The sequence below is a fragment of the Sylvia atricapilla genome, chromosome 6 (genome assembly GCF_009819655.1).
Source record: "Sylvia atricapilla isolate bSylAtr1 chromosome 6, bSylAtr1.pri, whole genome shotgun sequence".
Classification (NCBI taxonomy): domain Eukaryota; kingdom Metazoa; phylum Chordata; class Aves; order Passeriformes; family Sylviidae; genus Sylvia; species Sylvia atricapilla.
In genome coordinates, this window is record NC_089145.1 from 9443217 (window position 1) to 9453898 (window position 10682).

At 68.3% G+C, this 10682-nt stretch overlaps 4 protein-coding genes across 7 annotated transcripts; 2 read left to right on the plus strand and 2 right to left on the minus strand.

Annotated features, from left to right (window-relative positions):
* Positions 1-190: 190 nt before the first annotated feature.
* Positions 191-1778, minus strand: LOC136362258 (ubiquitin-conjugating enzyme E2 L5-like). The gene is made up of 4 exons (XM_066320631.1): positions 1701-1778; positions 1021-1110; positions 437-623; positions 191-372 (listed from the first exon to the last, which is right to left on the minus strand). Exons 1-4 carry the CDS (start codon positions 1719-1721, stop codon positions 212-214), a joined length of 459 nt encoding a protein of 152 aa, XP_066176728.1. The 5' UTR covers positions 1722-1778; the 3' UTR covers positions 191-211.
* SERPING1 (serpin family G member 1) lies at positions 1280-5474 on the plus strand. 3 transcript variants are annotated; one of them, XM_066320625.1, is made up of 9 exons: positions 1280-1495; positions 2034-2103; positions 2273-2342; positions 2456-2924; positions 3011-3148; positions 3223-3426; positions 3558-3700; positions 4005-4224; positions 4838-5474. In XM_066320625.1, exons 3-9 carry the CDS (start codon positions 2274-2276, stop codon positions 5083-5085), a joined length of 1491 nt encoding a protein of 496 aa, XP_066176722.1. In that variant the 5' UTR covers positions 1280-1495; positions 2034-2103; position 2273; the 3' UTR covers positions 5086-5474. The 3 variants fall into 3 exon arrangements, with proteins under 3 accessions (XP_066176722.1, XP_066176723.1, XP_066176724.1); XM_066320626.1 differs by having other exon boundaries at positions 1283-1399; positions 2270-2342; XM_066320627.1 differs by having other exon boundaries at positions 1283-1399.
* Positions 5475-5609: 135 nt separating this feature from the next.
* On the minus strand, positions 5610-7860 carry YPEL4 (yippee like 4). 2 transcript variants are annotated; one of them, XM_066320630.1, is made up of 5 exons: positions 7649-7852; positions 6764-7069; positions 6261-6304; positions 6051-6159; positions 5610-5851 (listed from the first exon to the last, which is right to left on the minus strand). In XM_066320630.1, exons 2-5 carry the CDS (start codon positions 6908-6910, stop codon positions 5762-5764), a joined length of 390 nt encoding a protein of 129 aa, XP_066176727.1. In that variant the 5' UTR covers positions 6911-7069; positions 7649-7852; the 3' UTR covers positions 5610-5761. The 2 variants fall into 2 exon arrangements, with proteins under 2 accessions (XP_066176727.1, XP_066176725.1); XM_066320628.1 differs by having other exon boundaries at positions 6764-7860.
* A 159-nt stretch (positions 7861-8019) lies between these two features.
* On the plus strand, positions 8020-10593 carry CLP1 (cleavage factor polyribonucleotide kinase subunit 1). Its single transcript, XM_066320632.1, has 2 exons — positions 8020-9010; positions 9771-10593. Exons 1-2 carry the CDS (start codon positions 8405-8407, stop codon positions 10440-10442), a joined length of 1278 nt encoding a protein of 425 aa, XP_066176729.1. The 5' UTR covers positions 8020-8404; the 3' UTR covers positions 10443-10593.
* Positions 10594-10682: the final 89 nt, after the last annotated feature.

Here is a 10682-nt window from a genome sequence, read left to right on the forward strand (position 1 = left end):
GTCTCTGGAGGGAGGAATGCTGGCACCACGTGAGTGTCTGGGCATTGTCACCAGGTTGGGTTCACAACCCTGGCTGGCTCTGCCACCAGGAGGGTGACATCCCTGAGGGTTGGCAGGCGTGGGGCAGCAACTCTTGGAGCTCCCCACCCTCCCAGAGGAGGAGGCTCCCACCACCCGCAGCCAGAGCAGGTGATGGAGAGAATTTATTGCCTTATGTGTGGGGGTCGGGGCGCGGCTCGGCGTGGAGCCGGGTGTGTTCCTGTGCCCGGCGCCGGAACTCCTCGGGGCGCTCCTGCAGCTCCCGGGCCACGTCCGGCCGCAGCATCCGCTGGGGGTCTGGGCTGTCCAGCTGCAGCAGCAGGTCCTGGAGCACTGCGGGAGCAGGGGGGTCAGAGGGGCACCCGCAGCACCGTGCCCCTGTCCCCGCGGTGCCCACCTTGCACGGCGCGGGTGGTGGGCTCCCAGTGCTCGCGGGTGGTGAGGGGCTGGCAGACGCGGCCCTCGAAGTCCACGCTGGGGTGGTAGATGGGGGTGCGGAGGGTGACGCAGGGGGGCTCCAGCGGATGGTGGGGGGAGAAGGTGAGCTCGAAGCGGAAGGCGCCCGTGTTGTATGGGAGGTTGTTCTGCCGGAATATGGCCAGCACCTCAGCCCCCTCTGCCACAGCGTCCATGGCGGAGGGGCCCCTGCCCAGCCCTGATACCCAGTGCCCCCCGTAGAGGCTTCCCCGACCCAGCCCGAGGCCCTCAGGAGGGGAACCTTCATCCAGTGTGCCCAGCCCAAGGCCCGCAGTGTCCTCAGAGGGCCCCTCCCCAATTCTGTCCTGAGAGGGACCCTCACTCAGTAAGACAGCCCCAGCCCCAAGGGTCACCCCCAGTCCCTCCCATGTCCCCAGGGGCGCATCCTTCCTACAAGCCCGCATGTCCCCCCCATGCACAGGAGATCCCGACAGCCCGCCGCTCCCCAGGACTCCCCGCATCCCCCCGTGCCCCCACGTCCCCCCCTGGCCTCTCTCCACGCACGGGCAGCAGGAGCCCCCCCCAGCGCCGCACGTTCCCGTTCAGCGGCCGCACGTCGCGGGCCCCCTCCCAGCGCCGCGCCTCCTCCAGCTCCTGCGGGGAAGGGGTGGGGCAGTGTGGGGGGGCCGGTCGGGACCCGCCCCTTAGGGCGGAGGTGTGTCCCGAGCGACCCCTCCATAGGGTAATCCTCCAGCTGGGGCACTCTCTGGGCAGGATCACCTGCGGGCCGCGCCTTAATGGGCAGGGTTTAATTACGGGGCACACCTTTATGGACGGGGCCGACATCCTCGGCACACCCCTGGGCGGGGCCGCCCCGCCGGGGAAACGAAACCGAAACGTGCAGGGGAATTTGTTATCCCTGCACCGGAGACCCTCCACCCCGGTACTGCTTCCCTCGCACCCCGGCACCGGGACTCCCTCACCGCGCACTGACATCCCCCAGCACTGCCTCTCCCCAGGACCGGAACCCCCTCACCGAGTACTGACATCCCCCAGCACCGCTTCTCCCGCACCCCAGTACCGGTATCCCCGCACTGGCACTAACACTCCCCAGAACCCCCTTTGGCACCCCGGTACCGGGAGCCCCGCACCGCGAGCTCGGTTTCCCCCGTCCCCCGCTCCGGTGCGAGCACCAGGATCCCCGCGCCGGTACCGCGGAGTCCTGGTCCTGTCCCGGTGCCCACCTTGGCGATCCGCCCGGCCATGGTGATCCGTGCCCGGTGCCACGGGGATGGGCTCCGTGGGGTCACGCCTCTGGGCGGGCAGGACGAGGTCTCCGGCCGCGCCCCCGGCAGGGGTGGGTGGGGACAGATGGGCCTGGGGCCGCCGGCGACCCCCGTCAGCGGTGGGTGACAGAAAGCCGGCACTCCGCGCAGAGGGTGCCTGACAGGAGCAAAACAGGACGAGGGGTCTTTTCCAGGCTGCCTCCGCACCGCCCTGCCCGTCCCCCACGGCTGCCCCCGCACCACTGGCCGTGTCCCGGCTGATTTACGGGAACCTCCTTAATTTTTAACCAGGCACGGTCGGACCCGGCCAGATCCCCCGGCGCCCGCTGGACACGCAGGGACCGATCCATCGGGCATCCAGGTGGGCCCGCGGTGCTGCCTCCTCCCACCCCTCACAGCCGGTCCCCTGGGGGGAACGGAGCGAGGGCACCCCGGGGTGGGGCGGCACGGGTGGGGATACGTGGGGTGCAGGGTGCCGGGGTGAGGGTGCTGGGTGTCTGTCCTGCCCTTGACCTGTGCCCTCCCAGCAGCATGCCCACCAAGACACTCTGGCTGCCTCTGGCGTGGCTAGTGGCCACAGCCACGGTCACTGTCACCCCGGTAAGTGTGGCCCGGGGACACGGGCTCCCTGTGCCGGCACCCCTTTATACCCTCTCACCTGAGTCTCCCAGCCGGGTGCCCCATGCCCCTCTCATGCAAGTCCCTGTGCCCAGGTGCTTAGTCTGGAAGCCTCTCCCAGCTGGATGACACTGCTCAGAGAGCCCACAACGCCACCTGTGCCGCCTGTTCGTACCCCCGCTCCCTCGCAGGACGTGGAGGGTCCTGTTCTGCCCGTGCCCACCCCCAGCGCCCTCCCCGAGGGGCTGCCTGGCTGGGGTGTCACAGGTGCCCCCAGCCCCACAGCCCCACAGGGAGCACCGGAGGAGCTGGACACTGCAGCTGGACACAACGGGAGCACAGTAGCGCCCACCGCTGGCACCAGCGCCCCGCCGTGCCCTGGGGACGAGGAGCCGACCGACACCTGCGGGAAGCCCACGGAGGAGCAGCGAGCTGCCGTGGCCGAGGCTCTGGTCACATTTGCCCTCCGCTTCTACCAGCGCATGGCAGAGGCTGCCCAGCCCGACGCCAACCTGCTCTTCTCCCCCATCAACATCGCCGTGGGGCTCTCGCACCTTCTGCTGGGTGAGGGGCTGCCCGTGGGCACCGACACCGCCGTGTCACCGCTGTCCCAGCCGGGGCACCTCGCTGAGCTTCCCCTGTGCCTGCAGGAGCCCGCGGAGAGACCCAGGAGCGACTGGCCGCCCTCCTGGCGTACCCGCCGGGGCTGGACTGCGTGCACGGCGCCCTGCAGCAGCTGGCCAGCGCTCCAGGCCTCTTCTCGGCCGCCCAGATCTTCCACCACCCAGGTGAGGCGGGCGCCGGTGGGGCGCGGCTGCCGGCTGAGCGCCCGGCCTGACACCGGGACCGCGCCGCCCCGCAGATCTGCACCTCCGGCCGCGCTTCCTCAACGACTCCCTGCGCTTCTACGGCGCCCGTCCGTATGCCCTGAGCGGCAACGAGAGCCTGGACCTGCAGGACATCAACGCCTGGGTGCGGGAGGCCAGCAAGGGGCTGCTGCCCTCGCTGCTCTCCGCGCTGCCCCCCGAGCCCAGCCTGCTGCTGCTCAGCGCCGTCCACCTGCGCGGTACGGCCCCGCCGCCGGGCATCCGCCGGGCATCTACCGGACATCCACCGGGCGTGGGGTGTGGGGCTGAGGCCGCCCCGTGCGGGCCCCCGCTGCCCCCCGCCCCCAGCCGCGGTGCCGTGTCCCCACAGCCGCCTGGCGCACGCCGCTGGACCGTAAGAAGACGGTGCTGCTGCCGTTCCTGCGGCCCGGGCACCCCCCGCGCATGGTGCCCACCATGACCAGCGCCAAGTACCCGGTGGCCTCCTTCAGTGACTCCCGCCTGCAGGTCCAGGTAGCCCTTGGCCGTGACCGGCCGCCAGGTGCTGGGGGTCTGGGGGGTCACTGCTGGGGGGATAAGGGTGTGATGTCACCCCGGTGGCACTAAGGAGGAATGCCAGGCTGTGACATAACTCCTGCGGCACTCCGGGAGGATGCCAGGCTGATCTCACTCCCCTGGCACTGAAAGGGGAACAGGCTGTGACCTCGCTCCCCTGGGACCTTGAGGGATGCCAGGCTGGCACCTCCCTGGTGGCGCTGTGGGGGTGCCAGTCCATGGGGTCCCCGCAGTGGCCCTTAGGTGGGGGTCTGCCCCACAGGTGGGGCGGCTGGAGCTGAATGGGGGGCTGAGCCTCGTGGTGTTGATGCCACGGGGGCCCCTGGAGCCTCTAGAGACCCTGGAGCGGGCGCTGGACCCCACCACCTTCCTGGCGCTGCTGCGGCGGGCGGCCCGCACCCCGCCCCGGGCCACCGCGCTGTCCCTGCCCCGCCTGCGCCTCGACCTCGCCCTGGACGTGGTGGCTGTGGTCCACGACATGGGTAAGGACACCTCTGATGGCACCACAGGGGCTGGGTGGGCTGTGGGGTCACATCACTCCCTGTGCCGTGGTGTTACTCCCCGCAGGATGTCACGGGCCCCTCCCCTGCGGGTCACTTTCCCCAGGGTCCCCGAAGACCACGATGTCCTTGGGATCCCTTTACCAAGGGTATCCCCTAGGTATCCCCTGGGGTCCTCAGGTCCTCCTGAGTCCTCCCCACACTCACGTGTCCCTGGTGTCCCCTCTGTCCCCAGTGCCCCGGATGTGCCCTGCTCCCCCCAGCACCCCTAATGTCCCCTTACATCCCAGTGTTCCCAAATTATCCCTGCTGCCTCTCATGTCCCCAGCGGCCCAAAAGTCCTCCGTCTCCCCAGTGTTCCCCGTATCTCTGAGTGTCCCCTGGCGCCCCCCAGTGTCCCCGTAGTGTCCCGGTTGTCTCCTCTATCCCCACTGTGTGTCCCTGCGTCTCCACGTCCCTGTCCCTCTGGTTTTCTCTGGATCCCTTGTGTCCCTGGGTCCCCTCGGTGTTTCCTCCGTCCCTGGTGTCCCCTGAGCCCCCGCTGCCCCGGTGTCCCCGTGTGCTGCGGGAGTGGCGCTGATGCCGGGTGCCGCAGATTTCGGGCTGTTCCTGGACGCGGAGCTGTGCGGGCTGGCGCGGGGCCCGGCCGCGGTGGACACGGCGCAGCACCGGGCGGTGCTGGCACTGGACGAGGCCGGCGTGGAGGCGGCGGCGGCCATGGCCACCTCGGTGGCGCGCTCGGCCCTGGTGCTGGAGGCCCTGCGCCCCTTCCTCTTCGTCCTCTGGCACGACACCGGCGACTTCCCCGTCTTCATGGGCCGTCTCAGCGATCCCCAGCCCTGACTCTGTCCCTCCTGTCCCTGTCATCCCTCCTCCCATCCCTCCATCCTTCCCTCCCGCCTTCTCCTCTCTCTCCTCCCTCCATCCCTGCCTCCTTCTCTCTCTGCTCCACTCCTTTCTCTCTCCTTTACCCCTTTCCTCTCTCTCTCCTCCCATCCCTCCTTCCCTTGTCCCTCCTCCCTCCCTCCAGCCCTTCCTCCCTCAGTCCTTCTCCTCTCTGCATCCCTTGTCCCTCCTTCTTCCTCTCCTCTCCTCCCTCCCATCTTCCTCCTTTCCCTTCCATCTCCTCATCCTTCACACGCCCCAACTCCCCAGGGCACCAGGAGGTCCCTGCTCCTCCCGTGCCTCAGTTTCCCAACCAGCTCGGGGTCCCAATAAACGCATCAACCACCTCCCGTCTCCTGCGGGTGAGGAGGGGAAGAGACAGGCTGGGGCCACCAGGGACCCGCACTCTGTGCCAGGCTGTGTGCCAGGCTCAGCCGGGGGTGGTGGCAGCGCTGGAGGCAAGTGACAACCAGCACCTTCCTAAAAAAAAAAAGCCTTTATTGCCCTAGAAAAGCCCCCCAACCTCCGCGGCTGGTGCCACCCAGGGGGCACCGGGGGGCACAGGGAAGGTGCCAAGGAGGGGGTCACCCAGCGCGCCCCCTACGTGCCCCCCAGTCCCAGCTGCGCGCCCGCGTCAGTCCCAGCCGTTCTCCTTCACCATGTGCGACATCTCGATGATGAACTTCCCCTCCTTGTACTTCTGGCTGCTCTCGAATGCCTGTTCCTGGGGGGGGACACAGTGTCAGCCCCCCCATGCCCCGAGGGGCGCTGCCTTCCCCAGAGTTTGGGGGTGTCCACAGCAAAGGTTTGGGGTGCCCAGGCAAGGCTTGGAGTGCCGGGGGGATGCCCGTGGAAGGGGCTGGAATGCCCAGACAGGGGTTGGGGCTCCCGGGCAGTGCCTGTAGCAGGTGGGGGGCACTCACGTATTTCCAGCCCAGGGTGGTCTTGCAGCTCTGGCAGAAGATGTCGGCCACCGAGTGCAGCCCCGTCAGCAGCAGCCGCTGCTCAGCCGGGCCGCACCCCACGTTCACCCTGCACCGAGAGTGGGGTGTCCCACAGGCTCGGCACACCCAGCCCGGGGACCCCCGGGGCTCCCCCTCCCGACTGCCATTCCCGGTGTCCCCAGTACTCACACGGAGTTGAACAGGTAGGCACGGCCATGGCTGCCCTGGAAGGACTGTGGGGACACGGCGAGTGTCACTGGTGGGTTCCCCACGCCCCCCGGCACCCCTCCCTCCATGCCCTACTCCCATCCCGCTGCATTGCCACCGTGCAGCACACCAGCCTGGGGACACCGCAGGGGGACACCTGCCAACTCGGGGACACTGAGGGGGAGACGGTCACCTCCACGGGAACACCGTACGGGTCACCTGCCACCCCCAGGACTTCACGTCGTGGGGGAGGATGCTTCCTGCCTTCAGGCGATGCTGGCCATCGTGGGAATGTCCTCATCTCGGGACACCACAGGGGGACACTTGGCGCGCCAGGGCCACCATGGGGAGAAACTCAACACTCTGGGGACGCGGCGGAGGAACACCCGTTGTCCCAGCCCGCCCTTGGGACAGGGCAAAAGGGACCCCCACTGTCCCTGCGCACGAGGGTCAGCCCCCATCCAGCCCGGGAGTGGCGGTGGCACCTTGGAGATGAGCTCCTCGTGGCGGGCCAGGTGCGCCCGGCAGTGGACGCAGCTGTAGGTGCGGTGGGAGCGCGGCAGGTAACTGCGGAAGGTGCGCGGGGGCAGGCGGGCGGCCGGGGGCAGGCGGCGGCGGGCCGGGGGCGGCATGGCCGGGGGCAGCGCCCCGGGGGGCACCGCGCAGCCCCCGCACAGCCGCTCGCAGGGGAAGCAGCGCAGCAGCGCGCCCAGAGCCGCCGTCCCGCCCGGCCGGGCTCGGGGGGCTCCGCCGGGGTCCCCCGGCAGAGGGAGGTCGAAAAGGGGGGCGGCCTGCGAGGGGGGAAGGGGGACGGTGAGGGAAGACCCTCTCCTCAGTGTCCCAGGTGTGGGCGCTCCGCGTCCTGAGCCGGCTGAGACCGGACGGTTCATCGCAGGAGTGACGGGCAGCGGGGACACCGGGGGGGGCCGAGAGACTGGGGGAGGCGGGGGGCGTCCCAAGCTAGGTCTGGGGTCTCTTCGCGAAGCGTCTGGGAGTCCCTGGGGAGTGGGGGGTCCCCGAGGAGACGATGGGCGTCCTGAGGGGGAAAACTGCGGGTGCCAAGAGGGGGGGAATAGGGAACCGGAGGAAGGATGACGGGGGTGCCGAGGGGGAGATGATGGGGGTCCTCACGGGGGTTGATGAAGGTTCCAAAGTGCCATGATGGGGTCCCAAGGGGGGGTCCCAAGTGGGTACCGGGAGAGATGACGGGGGTCCCCGGGAGGCCCGAGGGTGCTGTGGGCGGATATTTGCGGTCGCGGTGAAGGAGGACAGGGGTATCGCCGTGGGGGGGCAATGTCAGGAGCGCTGGGGGACACGACGGGGGCTCGGTGGGGCTTTGGGGGTCTCTGGGGGAAACGATGGGGGGGTACCGGGTTCCGTGGGTTCCCGCGGCCCGGGGCCGCTCACCGCCCGCCGCTGTCCCCGCTGCCGCCGCTGCCGCTGTCCCCGCTGTCCCCGGAGCGGGCGCGGGGGGGCCCTGCGTGCCCGGGAGCCGCATCACGGCACCGTGACTCATCCCGCGGCCGTGACGTCACCACCCGCCACCGCCGCCGTGACGTCACCCCCCTCCGACGTCAGCCCGGCCGCCGGGGATGCGCTGCGTCCGCCGGGGCACTTCTCGGCCTCTCATGTCCCCCCACGTCCCCACGACTACCCTGGCCCCCCGTGTCCTCCGTGTCCCCCCGTGTCCCTTGTGTCCCCCTTGTCCCTCAATGTCCCCGTGTTCTGCCTTGTCCCCAGTGTCCCTCCGCGTGTCCGTGTCCCCCCGTCCCCTCATGTCCCCCGTGTCACCCCTGTGAGATGTACACCGGGCGGGGGGGGGCGGCGCGGGACTGCGTGTAGATATCGTGCGAACGTCATGCAAACGAGCCCGGGACTCATCCCGAGGGATCGGGGCGGGGGGAGAGAGGGAGCCCCACTGTAACAAAATGCAAACTAGAGGAGGGGCCGCGGGCGCTATGCAAATGAGATGGAAACGAGCCGCAGGAACCGGATAAGACACACCCCCCGTGACGCAGCTCCCACGTGACCAAGGCCACCCCGCTCCGTCTCGCCGCTCTGACGTCACTTCCGTCGCGGCCGCGGCGGGCGGGGGGCACCGGGCCCGGGACCCCCGCGTCACCGTTATGGCGGACGATGGCGGCGAGGAGAAGAAGCAGGTGGCCAAGTTCGAGCTGGAGCGGGAGACGGAGCTGCGGTTCGAGGTGGAGGCGGCGCAGACGGTGCAGCTGGAGCTGCTGACCGGCATGGCCGAGGTGTTCGGCACCGAGCTCACCCGCAACAAGAAGTTCACGTTCGACGCGGGCGCCAAAGTGGCCGTGTTCACGTGGCACGGCTGTACCGTGCAGCTCAGCGGCCGCACCGAGGTGGCCTACGTGTCGCGGGACACGCCGATGCTGCTCTACCTGAACACGCACACGGCGCTGGAGCAGATGCGGCGCCAGGCCGAGCGGGAGGACGAACGCGGGCCCCGCGTCATGGTGGTGGGCCCCACCGACGTGGGCAAGACCACCGTGTGCCGCCTGCTGCTCAACTACGCCGTGCGCCTGGGCCGCCGGCCCACCTTCGTGGAGCTGGACGTGGGGCAGGGCTCGGTGTCCATCCCCGGCACCATGGGCGCGCTGTACATCGAGCGCCCGGCCGACGTAGAGGAGGGCTTCTCCCTGCAGGCCCCCCTTGTCTACCACTTCGGCTCCACCACGCCCGGCACCAACATCAAGCTCTACAACAAGGTGAGCACGGGGGGCTCGCCCCGGGTTGGATCTCTGGCCTCGGAGTTCCCCAGGCTTTCCCCCCACTGCACACTGCGGGGTCTCTGAATTCCCGGGGTGCTCCCACTGCTGCTGTTTGGGGACAGCACAACGCGTTTTAAAAAGAGCTGCAGCCTCGTGCACAGCCAGTCACCCCTTGTCACCTATTGGATCAGGGTGGGAAGGGAGTCCAGAGGAGGACATGGGTTGATTAAGGGAAGTGGAGTACCTCCCCTATGGAGACAGGCTGGGAGAGGTGGGGCAATTCAGCCTGGAGAAATAAAATCTGTGCGCTAACCTCAGAGCAGCCTTTTCCATGCTGAGGGGCTACCGCGAAGCCAGAGAGGGATTCTTCTCTGGATACAGAGTGATAGGATGGGGTTGAATGGGGTTCACAGTGACAGGAGAAATTTAGGCTGGATATTGGGAAAATACTCTTTTACTGTGAGGACAGTGAGGCCCTTCAGGGTTGTCTAGAGAGGCTGTGGATGCCCCATCCTTGGAAGAGCCCAAGGCCAGGTTGGATGGGGCTTGGAGGAATCTGGGCTGGTGGAAGGTGTCCCTGGCATAGGGAACTGGATGGGGTCTAAGGTCTGTTCCAACCCAGACCGTTCTACAGTTCCACAATTTTGCCCTGGGTGGCCACACAGAATCGAGGCCTTGAGGGTTCTGAAGGGGCTGGGGACAGCGCTGGGCAGAGCATGGGGACACGGGTGCCTCTGTGTGACCCCTCCTCCCGCAGATCACCTCATGCCTGGCCGACGTCTTCAACCAGCGGTGCGAGGTGAACCGGCGGGCGTCGGTGAGCGGCTGCGTCATCAACACCTGCGGCTGGGTCAAGAGCTCGGGCTACCAGGCGCTGGTGCACGCCGCCTCCGCCTTCGAGGTGGACGTGGTGGTGGTGCTGGACCAGGAGCGCCTCTACAACGAGCTCAAGCGGGACCTGCCCCACTTTGTGCGCACCGTGCTGCTGCCCAAGTCCGGTGGCGTGGTGGAGCGCTCCAAGGACTTCCGCCGGGAATGCCGGGACGAGCGCATCCGTGAGTACTTCTACGGCTTCCGCGGCTGCTTCTACCCTCACGCCTTTGATGTCAAGTTCTCCGACGTCAAGATCTACAAGGTGGGTGCGCCCACCATCCCGGACTCGTGCCTGCCACTGGGAATGTCACAGGAGGACAACCAGCTGAAGCTGGTGCCGGTGACACCGGGGCGGGACATGGTGCACCACCTGCTGAGCGTCAGCACCGCCGACAGCCCCGATGACAACATCTCCGAGACCAGCGTGGCCGGCTTCATCGTGGTCACTGGCGTGGACCTGGAGCGCCAGGTCTTTACCGTGCTGTCCCCGGCTCCACGCCCGCTCCCCAAGAATTTCCTGCTCATCATGGACATTCGCTTCATGGACCTCAAGTAGGGGAAGGGTGGGATGTGCCCCGCGCCTCCTCCTCTTCCTCCCCCTCCTGTGCCCCCTCCTCATTCCCCCAGCGCGGTGTGACGCTGGTGCAGCGCCGATCCTTTGGTTTTATACTTTTTTGTACAGTTTGATATTAAATCTGGAAGCTTTTGCCGCTGGTGAGCGTCTGCTGAGGGTGGGGGGTTCCCGAGAGGAGCGGGGATTGCCGGCCCCGGGCTCCCCCCGCGCCCGGAGTGTGCA

Excerpts from the sequence above, each read along its gene's own strand:
- LOC136362258 (XM_066320631.1), bottom strand. The coding sequence starts at position 1,721 with ATGGCCGGGCGGATCGCCAAG. Across the intron at positions 1,111-1,700 it reads TGGCCGGGCGGATCGCCAAG|GAGCTGGAGGAGGCGCGGCG; the intron begins GTGGGCACCGGG and ends CCTTCCCCGCAG. Across the intron at positions 624-1,020 it reads GGGGGGGGCTCCTGCTGCCC|AACAACCTCCCATACAACAC; the intron begins GTGCGTGGAGAG and ends ATATTCCGGCAG.
- SERPING1 (XM_066320625.1), top strand. The coding sequence starts at position 2,274 with ATGCCCACCAAGACACTCTGGCTGCCTCTGGCGTGGCTAGTGGCCACA. Across the intron at positions 2,925-3,010 it reads GCTCTCGCACCTTCTGCTGG|GAGCCCGCGGAGAGACCCAG; the intron begins GTGAGGGGCTGC and ends CTGTGCCTGCAG. Across the intron at positions 3,701-4,004 it reads ACTCCCGCCTGCAGGTCCAG|GTGGGGCGGCTGGAGCTGAA; the intron begins GTAGCCCTTGGC and ends TCTGCCCCACAG.
- YPEL4 (XM_066320628.1), bottom strand. The coding sequence starts at position 7,168 with ATGAACCGTCCGGTCTCAGCCGGCTCAGGACGCGGAGCGCCCACACCT. Across the intron at positions 6,305-6,763 it reads ACGAGGAGCTCATCTCCAAG|TCCTTCCAGGGCAGCCATGG; the intron begins GTGCCACCGCCA and ends GTGTCCCCACAG. Across the intron at positions 6,160-6,260 it reads GCCTACCTGTTCAACTCCGT|GGTGAACGTGGGGTGCGGCC; the intron begins GTGAGTACTGGG and ends CTCTCGGTGCAG.
- CLP1 (XM_066320632.1), top strand. The coding sequence starts at position 8,405 with ATGGCGGACGATGGCGGCGAGGAGAAGAAGCAGGTGGCCAAGTTCGAG. Across the intron at positions 9,011-9,770 it reads ACATCAAGCTCTACAACAAG|ATCACCTCATGCCTGGCCGA; the intron begins GTGAGCACGGGG and ends CTCCTCCCGCAG.